Below are 19779 nucleotides of genomic sequence, written 5' to 3' on the forward strand. Positions count from 1 at the left end.
CCACCCTATCATTCATTCATGTTCTGTTGAGCCTCCCATTGAAACAAATTAGTTGGAGATCTAGTGGGCATTGCACAACCCCTGAAATGTGTTTGGTGGCTTTTAATATGGGTTCTGTCCTCTTTCTATCTGAAAAATCTGCCAGACAATGTAAGTCACACTGTTGTTGCATAATATAGAACATACTGTATCAATTCGTGCCCTTTTTCAGGATGAATTGAAAGTTCAAAACAACAGCATTTTTTGGAATATATTTTTTTGTCACTTTTCAATCAATTTAATGCATCCTTGCTGAATAGTAGTTTACAATGCCAGGTTTATTAGAAAGCTGGGCCACACTTTAGATTAGGGTCTAATTCTCACTATTAACTAACTGTTAACTATGACTTTTGCCTCAATAAACTCCTAATTACAGCTTATTTATAGTTAGTAGTTGTTTAGTTTAGTTATTGGGTAATCTTCTTCGAGATTTAAAAGGTTGAGGATCCAAATGCAGCTTTATTAGAGGGACAATCTAGATACGTAATCCAAAGTACAGGCAACAGGTCAAAACATAGGCAGGCAGTCCAAACAAACAAACACACAAGGCTGGGAACAAAGGAAAAAGGGTAATCCAAAGACCGGCAAGAAATCCAAAAACCAAGAGACATGAACCAGGAAAACGCTCAGAGACTTTGCAGTGAATGACAGGGTGAACAGGCTAGATATAGGCAGAGGTAATGTGGTAAATGAGACACCGGTGTAAACAATGAGTGCTAATGAGTCCGGGCAAAGGATCATTTGGTAATGTAGTTCTTGATGGAGTGACAGTCCAGGGTGGAGTGCCCTCTGGTGATAATCATGGGCACTCTCACTGGTGATTTTTGACAGATGACCAGGGTGGCGCAGGCGGCCAGGCTGGAGCGGGGTGAACAGGTGAGCCTGCATATGGGCTTAAAGCCCCCCATGGTGGAGCTGACAACCAACACAACAGTGCAAACAGGCTTGAAGACCCCCACGGCGGAGTAGACGACCACCACAGCAGTGCAGGCAGTACAGGGGGCCATGGGGATGCAGGTAGTTCAATGACCCATGGCGGCGCAGGTAGTTCAAGTGACCATGGCGGCACAGGTAGTTCAAAGGACCACGTCAGTGCCGGCAGTTCAGGGACGGCCTCCGAGGACATATACCCCCACCCCCCCAAAAAAAACTTTCTTTAGAGGAGCTACGGACTCAAGTTCATGGGCTGGAGACCTCTCTGGACTCTGGACAGGATACAAAGTCCTCTCTGTACTCTGGGCAGGAGAGACAGTCCTCTCTGGACTCTGGGCAGGAGACACAGTCCTCTCTGGACTCTGGGCAGGAGACACAGTCCTCTCTGGACTCTGGGCAGGAGACACAGTCCACTCTGGACAGGAGACAAAGTCCTCTCTTGACTCTGGGCAGGAGACAAAGCTGATGTACGTGCAGCCCAGACACACAAAATGGCTGTTGCCATAACCGTCAGTGCATCATTGACAGGAACAGACATGTTCAGGTACGGGAACAGGAAATTCTCTCTCTGGGACAGGCTCTGGCTTGGCGGCGGCCATCTTGGCAGAGGGCTCTGGTGTGGTGGCGGCTATCTTGGCAGAGGGATCTAGCATGGCGGTGGCCATCTTGGCAGAAGAGGCTGGCTCAGGCATGGCAGCAGCCATCTTGGCAGAAGATACTGGCGTGGTGGCCATCTTGTCCAATGACACAGGCGTGGCAGCCATCTTGTCCGATGACACAGACATGGCGGCCATCTTGAGTTGAACTGCTGGAGCCATTAAAGGCAAAGTTGTCTGTTACGAACTGCTCCGAGACTTAAAAGGTTGAGGATCCAAATGCAGTTTTATTAGAGGGACAATCCAGATACGTAATCCAAAGTACAGGCAACAGGTCAAAACACAGGCAGGCAGGCAGTCCAAACAAACAAATAAACACACAAGGCTGGGAACAAAGGCAAACATGTAATCCAAAAACCAAGAGACATTTACCAGGAAAACGCTCAGAGATGCAGTGTAAAAACATACAAGACTTTGCAGTGAATGACAGGGTGAACAGGATAAATATAGGCAGAGGTGATGTGGTAAACGAGATACAGGTGTAAACAATGAGTGCTAATGAATCTGGGCAAAGGATAATGGGTAATGTAGTTCTCGATGGAGTGACAGTCCAGGATGGAGTGCCCTCTGGTAGTAATCACGGGCCCTCTCACTGGTGAATTGTGACAAATATGGTCATGCAGAATAAGCCATTAATATATGCTTTATAAGCACTAATAAACAGCCAATAGTAATATGCATGCTATTAAGCAGCTAGTTAATAGTGAGAATTGAACCCTAAACTAAAATGTTACCGAAAGCTAGATTAGGAAACAAGTTAGAAAAGTGGTAAAATTCAGAAAAGATTACACAAACATTATTGTGTGACTTAAATTTACCCCCAATTTTTTCATGTACACATCCTCATGTCGTTCCCAACCTTCATGACTTTTTTTTTCGGTGGAACACAAAATATATATTGCCACAGTTTGTCTGGATTTAGTCTGTCTCAGTTTTTTCTGTTTCTTCATGAAATCACAGACGGATTCTATGATGGTGGATCATACCAGCTGTTGTCAGACTACTTGTGCTTACAAAAATCTCACTGGATTATTGCAATTACTGGAAAAATTAATGTTTGGAAATGTAAACTGATATTTCCTACTGACACAGTGAAGCAAAATAAATAAATAACTTTAAGGACTTGCAGAGTACTGTATACATAAACACACATCTAAATGTTTTTGTCCATATAAAGTATTGTCCATTGTTAATTTTGACCCTTTGACTTTTACTGCATGTGCAAAAACAGCTAAAACTTTCTTCAAAATACCTTTTTATGTTCCACAAAAAAGTAAGTGATACAGGTATGGAATTACATGAAAGTGAGTAAATGATGGCATCATTTTCCTTTTAAGACACTTGTGATTTCAGAAAGTTGTTGCCTAAGGCAACTCGTGAGCCAGGACTCCCACTGATCTCTTGCTATGTTTTTTTAAAGGCCTCTAAAGTTAGTATCTGTCTTTGATATGTTTCTGTAGGAATTTTAAAAGAAAGGGTCCCTTAAAAGGAGACCGTTCCTGCATGGCAAGGCCTGTGAGTCAACGGCTTACTTGTGGCCCATCATGTGGCAGCATACCTTGACCTCAAGGGCAGTTTGTGATGCACAAGGGGAGGCAGGCTCAGCACAGGAGAAACTGGATGCTGGATTTATGGCAGCGGTGACAGGGCACAATAAGCATCAAGTGCACCACGTCACGCACTGCCAGCAGCATTCCGTTATCACGACCCTCCTGTGGTGAGCCTTCATGTGGGCCAGGGCGACAATGATTGGAGGGGAAGCCGACCACCTGTCACAAGAAACATAAGTGCTTTGCCATGCAAAACAAAATGTCTAACATTCTTATTAGCTACTATTTTCTTCTTAAATTCTAACTAAAGTATAAAGTTAAGAATATTTTCTATTCCAAAAAACATTTCAAAAGAATGTTCCTATTCATTTTTCTTAAGATTGTTCTGAAGACAAAACTTAATAGGGGTTTTAATTCCAAGAAAAAAACAATGTTCTTAAAAATCATTGTAAACAACCTCTCAAAGTTAGAATAACCTCCAACTTGTCTTAAATCTCCAAAGGTAAGACATCAAGGTGTTTTTTATTTATTGAGTATTAAGCATTACAATATAACTTACACATATAATACATAGTACTCGAGCAGTGGCACCGTTGATTGATAATATAAACTAACTTCTTATTGACTTCAAAATTCAGTAACAACTGTACAATAATGACAGGGACCTGATTATTGATTTAATCAAAATGGCGCTTGAGATATTTTTCATTGATTTGATAAGCAGGTCTTCTTCAAAAACTGCCATATAATAAGATAACACCAAAGCCTTTAATTTTCTTCTTAAAAAATCAGATGTTCTTAAGAAATATTTGTGGAATTAAGAATAATCTTTCATTTCTTTAGATATTTTTTACTTTTTTAATTAATTTATTTATTTTTGTAAATATAGCCCCTGGTGTTTACTTCTGCTTTTAAAGGTATAACTTGCCCCAAAAATATTTTTGACTATCTCTTTAAAAATGTGTTGTACATGGCACATGATCTTGTTTTAAGAAACAAACAGACAAACAAAAAACTGTGTAGCTTTGCCTAGCAAGCCATGACATTTTTCAGCATCAGCGGAAGACAGATTGTTGTGAATATCCATCTGTCTGGCTATGTGTCGGGTCATGAGAGCGCACCGATGTTTGAAAGCAGATATAAGGATTAGTCCTGGATATCTGTCGGCCTACCGTCTCATTGCTTTGTCTGGCCTTTTGTCTCCACGAAGCATTATGCATCCAATAAAAAGTTCATGACTGCAACTGTTCAAAGTTACGTGGAATGAATGGCAAAATCAGAGCTTAAACCTTTTCAGGACTATCAAAACACAACCGGTCCTAAAGGTTCTGTAGGCGATTTCAGTTTAACCACATCCCTCTCTACAAATCCCCGACCTCCAACCTGATGTCAATAACCCAAACATTCACAATTACAGACAGAGCATTTCTGATTGGCTGAAAATATATCTGCCTCTCTCCCAACAATTTTGTGTTGTTTACAGAGCTGAAGACTGTCACAGAGACATTTCCCAGGAGACTTATTTCAGTGATATGTCAGGTATTAAGGACATTTTATGCTTTTTATGCTTTTAAAAAAATATATAGCACCTTTAAAATGCAATACCAAATAAGTGTTGTCAACGTGTTGCATGCTAACATTTGCAGTGAATGCCGTTGATTAACCATTGAAATGAAATACTGTGCTAAATAGCAATTACATATTTAGCCACAGTTAAACATTCAGTTAATTTCTGACAAGATGCAGTGCAATTACCAATCACTTCTCTTTATGCTGAGAGAAAGTTCTCACTTTTGGTTGATGGAATGTTACTTGTAAAGCTTTCTTTATGAAAATGGTATTTATCTTCTTACTTTTGTAAGATACACCATAAACAATTATTGATGCTCTTGATTCAACCTGTATTTTTCATTTGCTATTACAAAAGCAGCTTCGTCTAAGTGTGTCACTGGTGTTGCTGCTAAGACATGTCATGAATCCATGAATCCATAAAAACCTGCTTTAGTATGCCAGCTAGTAGTCTCAACCTCAGATGGCATTCTCACAGACCATCTGCAGTTTGTTCACTGACCGCCCGATTCATATTGCACACATAACTGGAAGGCCCATTAGCTATTTTATTTTATTTATTTTATTTTATTTATTTATTTATTTATTTATTTATTTATTTATTTATTTATTTATTTATTTATTTATTTATTTATTTATTTATTTATTTATTTATTTATTTATTTATTTATTTATTTATTTATTTATTTATTTATTTATTTATTTATTCATTCATTCATTCATTCATTCATTCATTCATTCATTCATTCATTCATTCATTCATTCATTCATTCATTCATTCATTCATTCATTCATTCATTCATTCATTCATTCATTCATATTTTATTTTATTTTATTTTATTTATTTATTTATTTATTTATTTATTTATTTATTTATTTATTTATTTATTTATTTATTTATTTATTTATTTATTTATTTATTTATTTATTTATTTATTTATTTATTTATTTATTTATTTATTTATTTATTTATTTATTTATTTATTTATTTATTTATTTATTTATTATTATTTTTTTAATAACAATTATATTATATTAATTATATTATATTATATTATATTATATTATATTATATTATATTATATTATATTATATTATATTATATTATATTATATTTTACATGTTTTTATTTTATTTTTAATTATTTTATTTATGTTTCTTTTCTAAATATGTGTTGTTGTTGTTGTTGTTGTTGTTGTTGTTGTATTTTATTTAAGAAAAAATATTTTATTTTAAAATAAAATCAAGATACTTTTTTGTATTAATGTTTTATTTATTTTATTTTGTGTTCATTTTCTAAATAATAATAATAATAATTATTATTATTATTATTATTATATTTAAGAAAAAATATTATATTATAAAATCAAGATCCCTAGCTGTCAATGAATGTTAATTGTATAACCATTATTATTGTTATTATTATTATTATTATTATTATTATTATTATTATTATTATTATTATTATTATTATTATTATTATTATATTTTATTTTATAATAAAAAATAATGAGTCAATGGATGTTAATTTCATTGATCTATTTATCTATTTTATTATTAATAGTAGTGGTAGTAGGAGGAGGAGTACAAGTAGTAGCGGCAGTAGAAGCAGTAGTAGTATCTTAAAATAATATAATAGGTTGCACAGAGTAGGGAAATGTACATAAATAATTTTGGTTTGAAATTATGAAGAATCTATAACCAGATACATTGCTTAAATCTATGAATTAGTGCTCAGTTAATGACTGTAATCAGACATGAGATGTAAGAAATCAAAGAACAGATTTGCATACATTCCTTTGACAGTAATGGATGTTTAGCAGTCGCATGTCTTGAAATAGCTGAAGAAAAGCTTGTCTTTTTGAGAGCTCATCATTTCAGATTTGAATAGCATCTTATTCACATGTTATTTTTTTGTGAGGCTGGTAAATCACTTGTCTTTTTACTAATTGTAATTGTGCTGTTGAATCCACACCCACAAACGTCTGAAAAGTGCAGTGAACAATAGCTGGTTGGGTCTGTTGCCTTTCTCAGGAACCGTCACATGATTTAATATGTGACAGGCAGACAGAGGGATTCAGAGACGTGCTGATGTGGCCTTTGTTGCTTGCACTGTATGAAAATAATTTTAGGTTGTTGCACTAGTATTCCACTGAGACCTTACAGAGAGAATGACAGGCGGCACAGCAAGGAAGGCAGACAAAAAACAACTCGAAAGTGAATTTTAGGGTCGTCTTAGTAGAAAATGATCATGTTATGTTCATTTTGTCAGATATTCCACACACAAAATACAATATGTTTTTGCTGTTTGCCTACAGCATGCATTGGGGCTAATATCAGAGCTTAGATAAGTGAAATGAACAGTACACTGAAAAAAAAAAACACTTAAATAACTGATTTTGTGTCTCTATTATCACTCCAAAGTATAGAAATAATTTTTTGAAACATTTATGATGTTTTGGGATAATGCATTAAAAAACGCTGGATAGTAAGGGCAATATGCGCATAAAAAAAAACGTATGCGCTCACAATTGAGGCGGATACATTTTTTATCCAATAACATGCATGTAAACTACAATGGAAAATATTTACTGATTCAATTCCTTGATGCGCAAAAAAAGAGGCTTTGCCTCAACAGTGGATGTGACTGGATAATTGGATTAATTGCACAGCATCTCAAATGTTGGTTTTATCATTCTGAAATGACTGAACCAAAGTCTGTCATCCAAATTATTTGGTTTATTCCCTCCCAGAAGCGTCTCACACAATTGCATTCCCAAACACCAAGCATCCGAACGCAAGATGACAGAGTTTATAGCATTTCGTGTGCGCGCTCTGAGACGCAAGTCATTTGTGATGTAGGAAAAAAGAGCTACAGTGGCTTCTCCGATTGCATCAACTTCCATTTTTATTACAGATATTTTGCGGCAACTTCCCAGGAAGTGATTTTGTTCTCTTGAACGTGGGATGGAAAGGCTGCTTTATTCGCAAATATTTTATGTGATGTTCCAATTTGGCGCATAAGTTAAATGTGCAGCTTTGGAGGAAACTAGCTAGTGACATTTTTTTAAACATGACTAAATGCTCAGTTGTATATGTTTTTCTTTAAAGTTCTGTCTTTTATTCATCTTATGAAGACAGCCACTTGGCTCTCAGAGACGCAGTAATTGCAAATGTTTAAGGCAATGAAATAATACCAAATGTTTCACTAATTATAGGTTAAATATTCATATAAAAGTTTTTGGTGGGACTATTTTCACAATTCTCGTTTCGGGATAATCTTAACATTTAAAAATGTATAGGGGTATTGGGGGTAAAAGGTAATATTCCTCCATTCAGATCCATTTAAATAAATCTTGCATACAACATGATACAGACAAAATCATTTTTTCCAGTATTCTCTGGAATCTAGTGGAAACAGCCAAAACTGTCTGCAGGGTGCTAGAGCACACAGGGCCTGAGTTAAACACTTTCAAAAATGAATTTATAACCAAAAAATCAAAAAGCGCCTCTTTTTTGGCTGGGGGCTATTACAGACAACATATACTTACATGTTTATCACTTTTAGCAGTGGTTTATGTAATTTCAAAGGGTTTCCTGTAAAATTACACCAAAATTGTATATTTAGACCACTGTATGTGGGTATGGGAAACCTTTCAATTTGGGTAGGCCAAATCCAGGTGGAAATCCCCCAAAATGGTCCCAGAGCTAAGAGGTTAAAGGGATAGTTCACCCAAAAATGAAAATGATTTACTCACCCTAAAGCCATCATAGGTGTATATGACATATAAAATAAAAAAAAAAATGTCCTGGCTAATCCAAGCTTTATAATGGCAGCCCAAAATTTGAAGCCCAAAAAAAGTGCATCCATCCATTATAAAAGTAATCCAACCGGCTCCAGGGTATTTTTCATTTTTTTGGTGAACTATCCCTTTAACATTTACAGCGTGTGAGCGAGCGTGCAAGTGTGCGCGAGTGTGTGTGTGTGTGAGCATTATTGTAACATACAGTTAGTACATATTACTTGACCGTTTCATGCGCTTTTAGTATTTACTTACACTCTCAAAAAAAAGGTTCTATATGGCACCAAAAATGGTTCTTGGCTCGTAATCATAGGGGAACCTTTTTAAGTGCTATATAGCACCAATTTTGGTGCTTCAGTGGTTCTTCAGCGGTTCTTCAGAGGTTCTTCACCGGTTCTTTGACTAAGGTGCTATATAGCACCGCTACCATATACAGAACATGTTAAGATATTACGACGATTACGACGAAGAACCATTTTTGGTGCCATATAGAACCTTTTTTTTTTTAGAGTGTAGTGTTTATTAGTTCTAAAATGCTCCTGTCGTCTGGTGTCTTCAGACTTAAGTTTAGTTTGATGTTTGCTACATTCAGGAAGTGTACTTTCTTGGAGCAGATCAAGTAAAAGGGAGCTCATATCTGACTGCTTGTATTCATTGATGAAAATGTAGCCATAGTCATGTGCAGTAATATTGAAAATTATAGATGCAACACATCGTGATATCGAATTGAATCAAAACAGTGAAGATTGTGAGACCGTGAGACCAGTGAAGATTCACACCCCTAGTATTTGCGATGATCTTGGTAGATTGCGTTGGTCATTATGGAAATGATCCGGCTGCTCCTGCACTGTAAAAAAAAATTGGGGGGAAAAATTGTGTAAATTGATCATTACATATTGGCCCAATAAATGACTTCCAAATAATTATCGCCATGCAAAAAGATGCATTGTACTAATCATAGCTTAAGGTCTTCACTAAAAATTAAAATTGTATATTCACCGAACATATTTAATTGTGCTCAGTCAATCTATGAAGTCGAAGTGAAAAATCCATGTTGGCTGAACAAGTCCTCCGTCCGAAAAACGGTATACGCATGCGCAAAATGCGCTTGAAAAAAACCGTTTGTGTGGAGATTTCAAACGCGGAGACGCGGGAGCGGCAGCGCGAGCGGAGCCGAGCCAGCAGGTGCTGAAGACCGAGACACATTCCCGAGAGAATAGAGATATTCATCTCACAAAGACGTTGGTGAGTATTTAGCACTGAAATTATTCTCCAGAGTTTTGCTTTATGACCGGGTATGAAGTTTAAAAGACATTTTGTAGAATCACGAGTTCATGCATTCATTGTTTTCATGAGTGTGTTCTCGTTTACCACATAATTATCTAATGATAGCCTGTAGCCAATAGTTTTATTTTCCTCATGTCTTATATGTCTAAAACAATAGGTAATAAGGAAATTAAGTCATTTGTGTGATATGTGCGGCATGCGACTGTTGAACACGGTGCGTTTGGCGTCGGCCACTTTCAGGGTTTAAGTTATTGCCTTTTAATATCAAACACGTCAAGCTCGTGATTTTCTTATGTCCATTCATTCGTCTCATCCTCATTATATAATGAAGAAACTTCTGTTCTGTCTCTTGCCAGATGTGATGCAGGGGAGCTTTGTCATTAATGTTAGTTTTTATTTTTATTTGCAGGTTTTTAGCTTGCCGTGCCCTGTTTTCTTGACCACAACAAGACATCCTGTTATGCAGAAGACTTCTTGAATGTATTCAGAGTTTTTCCTTATTGAAAATAAGGTATTTTCACCCAAATATCCTGTGTTGGAATTTACTTGTTAATAAAGTAATGTGATAAAATGTCAACCCTGTTGTCTGTTTCTGTATTTTGCTTAATATATTTAGGCCTATGTTTTTAGTCATTTTTGTCTTTTGGGACAGTGAGAAATAAACAATTGTTACTACAATTTAAAATATTTAATTGGACCAACCACACAGTTTCGCTGTAAAACATTTCTCCAATTCAAAAATTTCTAGTGACTGATCACATTTTTCAATTTGGCCAACTAAAAAATTTAGATGTGATCGGTCACTAGAAAATTTTTAATTGGAGAGGTCTGACATTTTTTACAGTGTTGGTAAATTACATTTTTCCATTAGCTCAACATATTTCTAATTGAGCCCATGTTAACAGGCTGTTGCCACAATGGATAAAATTCAATTCACAGAAATTCAATTTGAATAATTGAAAATTTTAGATGTGACCAGTCATTAGAAAATTTTGAGTTGGGAAGATTATACATTTTTTCCATTGGCTCAACATATTATTTCCAATTGAGCCCATGTTAACAGGCTCTTGCCACAATTGATAAAATTACATTTACAGAATTTCACTTGGGCCAATTGAAAACTTTAGATGTAAACAGTCACTAGAAAATTTTGAGTTGGGAAGATTATAAATTTTTTACAGTGTGTGTTGTTTAATTGCGTCATCAGTAGATCATGCACAGAACTTTCCACTCCCAATTGCTTTCTCACGCTAATTTGCCCCGTTTAGTAAATCTGGCCCTAAATTTGCACAATAGAGCCCATGCAGTAAATCATAGATAAACTACTTCAAATGATTTTTTTTACATTGTCTAGTGAAACTTTATAGAGTATAAGAGGGGCCATTCGGTTCAGCCTTCAGGCTTACAGGGAAGGCTTTATAGAGAGTGCAACTGGATTGCAGGTCTGTAAATATGCATTTTCAGATCATTCACAGGGGGTGAGGGAGGTGTAGAAATAGTTCAAGGTCATGCAACTGCCCTGAGATGAACATATCCAAATCTCGTTCTCCTAGCTTCTTGTGAAGGCTTCTGGAGAAAGCATCTGCATAATGTAGCAAACTTATAAATCTTTTTTTGTTGCAAAACTTGTAAAATTATCAGGCATTATCAGTGCTTGGGTCTTTAAGGGTTAGACTGCATGTGTCATTCTTTAGGGAGTGTGCTTTGCATTTGTTTTTGGTACTCATTGCAATTTGACAAAATAACAAAAATGCATTTATTTTCATCCCCAAGAGATATAGTACATTAGGATCATGAACGTTTCTGCATGTGGTACATTATGCAGTAAAAGCATTATGCAGTTTCTGTGTCTGTTCGTCAATAGTGTTATTGCCAATAGTAACGGCAGATTCCTATTTGATTTTCAATTCAATACAAGAAAAGGCCAATGGATGCCAATCAGAATGTTTCATGATGGATGCCAAACAACCAGGACACCTGCAGTCACTTCCATTTTGTGCTTGCTAAATATAAACAATTTGGTGTTCAGTGAAAGTCCACTGTGGAAACTATTAATGAAAAACCTAATAGCCAGGTTGAGCACAACTCTTTTGTGGCAGGTTGATTGAATTCTGAGAACCGAAGACCAGGAAGAATTGCTAAAAGCTTCTGCAAGTCTCCACACAAAACCTTTTTCTTTCCTCATAGAATTTTGAACAGAAAGGTTAGGTATTTCTTCTAATTCCATCTCTTTTTCCCTGTGTGGAGCACCTCTCTGGTTTCACCCGCTCGGAGTGCTATTGATCCCCGCCTCTGGCTCACAACTGTCAGTACGTGCTGGCACATCCTTGTGCTGATGGCAAGGAAGGGCTTTTAGAGGGAGTGAAATCAAAAAGCAATTTACATGTTTTTCCCTCGCTCTCAAACTCTTTCTCTCTCTCTCTCTCCTCCCACAGAACTCCTGTCAGCCTGTCACGAGTTGCATTGCCGCTACGGATGCATCATGACCAGAAACGGCACATTCTGCTTCTGTGCGGATGGATTCGAGGTGGGAGAGGATGGGCGTAGCTGCAGAGGTAGGCGCTCTCAGGGTCATGTCAGACATCTCAGACGAATGATAAGCTTTGGGCAATGAGGGGGGAGAGGGGTGGCCGTCCATCCCCAGGGTGTCTTTTCACACCTCCGTCCTGCTTTATTTGACGTGTGGCATTGACTCCAGAGAGGTCAAAGTGACTTCTCGGCCTGGTTTGGCTTAAATGAGACCCTCTGAGTATGACATCGAGGCTGGTTGTTGTATACAATGGTGAAATATAGCTCAACCATAGCCACTTTATAACTAAATGCCTCAGTATAGCAGAAAACAGGGTCAAACAGGAAATTGTTAACGGGGATAGATTTATTTCTTTACAGTGATGAATTTGATGAATCTAACTGAATGGTATTTCAGTTCTACTTTCTGAGTATGAATTTTCAAATGCTTTGAAAGACAACTATATACAAGCACTGTAAAAGGTTTTGCCACAAACTCAACTGAGTGGCTTTGTTTCTGTATGTTTTCACATGAGTCTCTTCAGACCTTACTGTACATGAATTATGAGCTTCCAGAACTTCTGATTGAGACTTTGTGTGACCTCCTTATTGAACTCATGTTCACAAATTGAACATCTAAATAAAAACTGTTTTAATCAAAGTACTCTCTTAATATTCAAAGTGCAAACAGAGAGCAAAGCAGAGACCAGAGCGGTAGATGTAGTTCCAATGACACAGCCCAGCCCAAGATAGCTTTGATATTGGGAGACATTATGTAGCCTAATTTGTGGGAATCAGGAGCTCGCGTTTACTTTTCAATTCGCAATCGCACATACTCTGTTTATGGGGAGCGGCGGTGCTTCAAGATAACACCGTGTCTACACCTGACGCGAAAGGCGCGATGCGACGCGAAAGGCGCGATGCGACGCGACAAAAGACAATATAACCCATTATAATCAGTGATGTACACTGGATGCATAGCCCAAGAATAGACTAGTCATCTAGAACATGAACATGTCAAAGAAATGAAACCGAACACCTTGTAAACACTGAGGACTTTGCTTACACGATGGAATATCATACATCTCACAAATTCTTTTGGCGACACGCAACCAAATTCAAGGTTCTTTTGGCTAGAAGTGGGTTACTCATGCCGGACTATATCAGATCTATACCGAGAAGGTAAAATGAAGGCAATTGCTTACTGGGTATCTATCAGTCTATCTAAAATTTAAAGCCTAATAAGAAAGGAACCATTATCTGACAGTTAAACTCTGACTTTGACTTACCGTTTTTTGAACTTTAAGTCAAAAAAACTTTATTTTTTACATATTTGTACCCTGTTCGTTAAAGGTTCCCCCGGACGTTCAGCCAAGACAAATCAGTTAATCACCACTGAAACATTACACTCCACTACAGCTTTAACAGGCAAAGCTCTGGAGACTGGTGCAAAGCAGGACTTGCCCGGAGATACTAGGTGGCATAGGGAGAAGCCACCGAGAGGCCACATTAAGTGGATTTTATGTATTTGGGTCATGTTTGAGCATACCTAATTTGTCATAAATGACTCTTCCTCTGTGTACAGATCATGATGAATGCGCCATGTACGGGACATGCAGCCAGACCTGCATGAACACCTATGGGTCATATCGCTGCAGTTGTACAGATGGGTACAGCCTGCAGCCGAACAGACGCTCCTGCATAGCCAAACATGGTAAGAGCATGATGAATTAATGACCAGGGATCTGCATAAGCCGCCTGAAATGTTGTCACGTCCTGATATTGTTCTTTCACAAGAGTGCACCGAGTTGAAACAAGGTGGATTATTACTCTGTGTGATATGAATGAAATTAACTTACAGCAGCAGAGCTCTGCTTCAAGCCATTTTTGGAGCTGGTAATTTTCTGACCTTGAAAAACATGTACTAATGTGTGCTTCAGAAATACGCAATGATGATTCGATGTTGCGTATATCTGAAAAAACGTAAAGGGATTCTTCTCAGTAATCGCCATGCAATAGGAGAGTAGACACACAGGGAAATTGTCAGAAGGGCTATGTTTCAAAAACCTATAACATTTTGAGTCAATAATCCAATTACACAAGCAGGGGTTTTGTATGTTAATTAGAAAAAATCAAAAGCCCTTTTCAGTTAATCATACAAAACAAATGAATAATTCCCCCCCTCTAGATGGCGCAGGCTAATAGGTTCCTTAACTCAACCTAATTGTGATCACATTGTCATCTATAGGGCACAGCTGATTGGTTCCTGCTGTATCAGTAGCCACTGAGCTTGCGTGCTCAACCTTGCAAATACTCGGGTAGCATTTGCCTTAGCAGTGCAGCGTGCTTTCAGAAACCCTCCACCTTCCCCAGCTCCACCTGTATAGATCTGCTAGGGGTAATTCATGTACGCTATATTGAAAAAGTCTTACTTTCTCACAGAAGCATTCCGTGTATGTTTTGGCAGTAGCAAGTCCCGTATTTTCTCTGCAGCAGCGTAGATATCAACATTGTCATACCCAGTACCATGCCAAACAGTTGTCATGACAGAACTATAATTGTATAATATTTGTATTTTTAATTAATTTGCCGCAAATAGTCGATTTAATGGTATTGTCACAACATATCCCTCTACTAAGTCAACACTAAATAGCTTCAAATCATGCATGAATCCAGGCTAAACCATACAGTTCAGCCTCTCATTCCCATAAGAACCTGAAAATTGAGGCAGTTTGCTTTGGACATTCCGCTACAGTCCTTATATCCGTGTTGCTGTGCCAAGGGACAGAAATAATGGAGCTATTGGTGGAAGATAAGCCAGACTTTGAGGATTAAGTGGAGCCTGAATTTTATGAAGAGCAGGGCCTGAAGGACAACTATTCTCTCTCTTTATCAGGCCATGCCAATGATTACTTGCCTAATGGCACCTGCCTGTGAGAGTGTCTTCCCACCAGCCACAAATCCAATCAAGTTTATCATTAAATCGGCTGCTTTTGTAATAAGGGGTTTTTGTAGGGAAAACACTCACTACAATTCTAAATGGATTCTAATCCCTTTTGTAGATTGGTCATTTGTTTGGGCTCAGGTAATTGCAGCCGTTTTAATAATAAAAAAAAACGTGATCCAATAGCTTTTTTCTGTGAGAAATATCATAAAAGGAGTAGAAAATGTGTTGCACATGTTTGAATCTCACTGACTTAAAAGTGCTAGTAATAGGAATTTGGATTGGCTGCTGTGCTGTGTTTTGTTAATAGCGTTTTACAGATGAACAACACATCTGTCAAAGTGTCAAATTTGTGTACAGACTTCTGATTAACATTTTACACAAAGTTGATTTACATACATTCCTAATCATACATGTTGTGAAAATATAATCTGGATTGTTATAACTAACTGATTATCTTGGAAATGATATGCATCGAATTTATGCAGTCTGACTTTCTAGCTTCCAGGACCCATTGTGTCATTTTCAGTCTTATGAATTTTGGTGCAGTAAACCCACCCCTGCATGAATGAATAATATTGATTAAACACAATTCATGAATAAAGTGCGTTGCAGTATGTGAAAGGTGTGAGGGCCTTAAAGGATGCCTTGTGCAAAGCATTTTGTGACTTAAAAAGATGATGTGCTCTTGTATTGGTGCAGTGCACTGCAATCGGTTTGCACATGTGTTTTAAATTAAATGAAGATTACTCCACTGTACGCTCGATGGGAAATAGCTAGCAGGCAGCTGCGCACCTTGCTGCTGGATGCAGAATCTGTCCCACGTTTAATCAATGTGACTGCTTTCCTATGAGGAATAAACTGAATATCATTACCCATAAACTTAACTGAACTCACTGCTCACCCACATTAATATTAATTTAGCAGAAAGAGGTTGTTGCACTGGGATAACTGAGGTTTCCATTAGATGTAAGTAAAAGCTCATGCATATATATTTCAATACATTTACTTTCCCCGGCTGTCTGACAGGTGCCAACAGAGGATGACTTAGCCATTAGAAAGGTGAATGTTTAATAAGACTCTTAAAAATGAATACACTGCAAAAGAATTTTAAAAAGATATTTTGGTGGATTATTGTACATATTTTATGTTACCTTTAATTTTTTTAATCCACATTATATATTAGTAAATATTTGTATATTGTTAATAATTTCACAGTTGCTCTCCAAAATAATGTAGAAACAACTTAAAGACTTCTTCTTTATGAATGACGGCCAGTATCACTGATACTAATACAGCTACTGATGTCTCTATTTATTTATTTTTTGTCATTAATGATAGACATTCAACATTAAAGTATAATTGAACGCTATCAATCTCAACATTTCAACATTTATTAGGTTTTTAAAAAATTACTTTTAATTTAAGTGAAATTAAAACCATCTTCACATAAACCAATATTTACCTGTGGCCTTCCTACCTGTTAGACAGTCAAACCAAAAATTAATATAATTTTTTACTAGTGGGTGCAGGACACTATAGTTAATTTATGTAAGTGAGGATAGCAAAATAAAGTAAACTGTGACATATTATACACCAAAATTATTCATACAGTGGACTACCAGTAAAATTGATAAAGATTTGGGACCAAAATTATTCAGACACTTTGTCCTGACCATGTTTTGGTTAAGTGTTTTTTCTCTAATTGCTAATGTGACCTTTTACACCACAGACTGAACAAAATGAAGCATTGCTTGGTAATTGGTTGACCTAAACTGGAATTATCTAATTGTGTACTTAAATTTAACAGCTGACAGCTGATTGGTTGATTGTAATCCATTACATACCTTTCTATCAAAGTTATCTGACATCATCAAGATAAATTTGTTCTGACACAGTTTAACTCTGAGTTCTTGTCATATTTTATTACCATTTTCTAAACTAAAGCGAATAAACTGATAATTTGAGAAATGTTGAAGGTGTCTGAATAAATTTAGTTTCGACTGCATACAGAAATTTAATAAAGCTATCAAACACCATTCCTAACTGCATAAATTATAAATTAAATATAGATTCATCCTTATTGAAGCTACAATTTACTCTGTTACCTTTGTTCTTTTTTAACATTAATGACAGACATAACAGGAACTGGTTTATTAGGCTGCTGTCACTTTAAGATCTGCCGCTGCCGAACATGACGCGAATCTGATGCGCTGTCATCTGCCTCTCTTTTTCGCACAACTCTTTAAGTTCATTTAAGACGTCATTTAACTCATTTAAGACTGCTCTTATGACAAAAGCATGAAAGAGAACTCGGTTCTGCCGTTCTCTTTTGTCTTGTCTCGCTTAAGTTGTTTAAATCATTTGCATGAATAAGAGCGTGATCATATAATTTAACGCTAGCCAAAGGATGATAGAAAAACAGATGCTGCGTTAAATATTTTTAACACGTTAAACTGAAAAAAATTATCGCATTTTGCCAGCACTAATACAGTGTGAATATAATACCCACTTTCAAAATACATAGCAAAACTGAAGAAGAACAGAAATGTCCAACTGACTGCTGCATTTTGAAAATGGGTTTCTTTCCTAAGAGACATGCTTCTCAATTATGCGTGCCCTCTGCAGAAGTCTTTATTATCCTACCCCATTGAAAGCATGGAATGCCCAGGAAATGCCTTGGCCTCAAGCTGTCTTGTCACTATTTTCCTATCCATCTATTCCAGAGCCCGGCGAAAACCCTGCAACGCTGCTGATTGGTGGCTCAGATAATATTATAATCACAGCCCTAAATGGATCCCGTCTACAAACCCTCAAACAACTGGACTCAAATGGGACTCATGGCTTGGATTTCAACCACAAAGAGGAATCAGTATGCTGGGTCACATCCTCAGAGTCCTCCGGACAACTCCGGTGTGCCAGGATGAGGAAAACAAGTGGCTTCACTAAAGAACAGGAAGTAAAGACGATCCAGAATCTACACGGTATGGTTCAGAATCTCACGGCATGATTGCATGTTATACACTGAGGTTATGGTGCAACAAAACTGATGCATTCAGTTCAAACCAAGAGAGATGCCACAATTGATGGTTGTGTGCCATTCAAAGTGTATTTAGCCTTTTAAATTCCAAATCAATACAGGATGCAGAATTTGATTTCCAATTGAATGACAGAGAATTAAAATGTAATGAAATTCAAAGAAATAGAGTAGATTTAAAAAAAAAATACTTAATATGTTAACTTAAATATGTTAACATACACACAAAATATGAGGTATTTCCAGAAAATATAAATGGAATTAATAATCATTGTTTTAAAATGCTACCTATAGATATATAGATTTAATTTGTAAGATATGCATTTTAATATATTTCATATATTCACTTAAATTTTATGAACTGGTCCGTGAAAGAACTCCTAGAATGCTCTAATTTATCCCCAAATAATGTGAAAAGAATCAGTATTGAACTTATTTTGGAGAAATACTGTATGTCTATGACGTCAGAATTCATGTATTAATATAAATATATTTGTTTGAATTTAGCAAACGTCAAATCCTTCCAATTCATTTAAAATTCATTACCTGTAAGGGACTTATTTTGCTCGGTCCTGGCACACTGAGTTGTATGTAAAATACTAATGGGAAGTAAGAAATATAAAAGTTCATTAAACTGTCCTTTTCTCATGAGACCTTATGTTCTCATTCTGAACAAAACTTTCAGTGTTATACTGAGTTCTGCTTGACTGCTCATCTATGAAAGCTGTATGGATGCTAACAGAGCTTATCATTTATTTATCTCTACATGAAGTGCTTTATGCACATTTGTGTAGTACTTTCTGCTGTATGTATCCATTGAAATTCCTTAAAAGATTCAAATTGAAAATGATTTATTACTCATTTAATAATTAGTCTGTTAGTTATTGGTCTTGAATCAGAGGATAAAAACATGTTCTCATTTCGGGATATTGATCCAAATAATAGCCTCTAAACCAAAAATTTCTTAGTGACTTAATTTCTTCATGAACTGAAATGAGCATTTCAGTTCATTAATTGAATTCATTCATTTCAGTTATAGCATATTTCAAGTCTAGTGCAGTGCATTAAGAGCCTCTAATGGACCCCGAGTTTATGATGTTGAAAAAAAATAAACAACTCGTACTAATATGACTTACTTTATGAGGCACTTTTTGTTTTGTTCAATGTTCAATAGACCATTTGGGCGCAGACGTCATGGTGAACGTGATTTCACCAAGTACATGTTCCTAGAACAACGTTTTTGTCGATCCTGGAACCACTTGCATAAAGTTTACAGTTTATGTCAAGTTTAGGATTACAACCAGGGTTATGTGCTTCCGCATCATTTCCCTCTGATAACTTATTGGTAAGGCTAGGTTTATAGGTAGGGACAGGGTTAGGAGTAAATGTTGTTCCAGGATCAACAAAATTTGTCTTACTTGGCAAAATCATGGTGACCCAGCGGTCACAGTGA

General features: G+C 36.6%; 1 protein-coding gene across 1 annotated transcript in view; it reads left to right on the plus strand.

Annotated features, from left to right (window-relative positions):
- lrp1bb (low density lipoprotein receptor-related protein 1Bb) overlaps nt 1-19779 on the plus strand; it is a gene marked incomplete at its 5' end in the record, with an annotated part of 359446 nt that overhangs the window by 136818 nt on the left and 202849 nt on the right. Inside the window, 3 exons of the mRNA XM_079822148.1 lie at nt 12273-12392; nt 13931-14059; nt 18016-18273. Of these exons, the coding sequence (XP_079678274.1) occupies nt 12273-12392; nt 13931-14059; nt 18016-18273 (507 nt within the window). The remainder of the gene's footprint in view (nt 1-12272; nt 12393-13930; nt 14060-18015; nt 18274-19779) is intronic.

The sequence above is a fragment of the Gobio gobio genome (assembly GCF_949357685.1).
Source record: "Gobio gobio genome assembly, chromosome: 7".
Taxonomy (NCBI): domain Eukaryota; kingdom Metazoa; phylum Chordata; class Actinopteri; order Cypriniformes; family Gobionidae; genus Gobio; species Gobio gobio.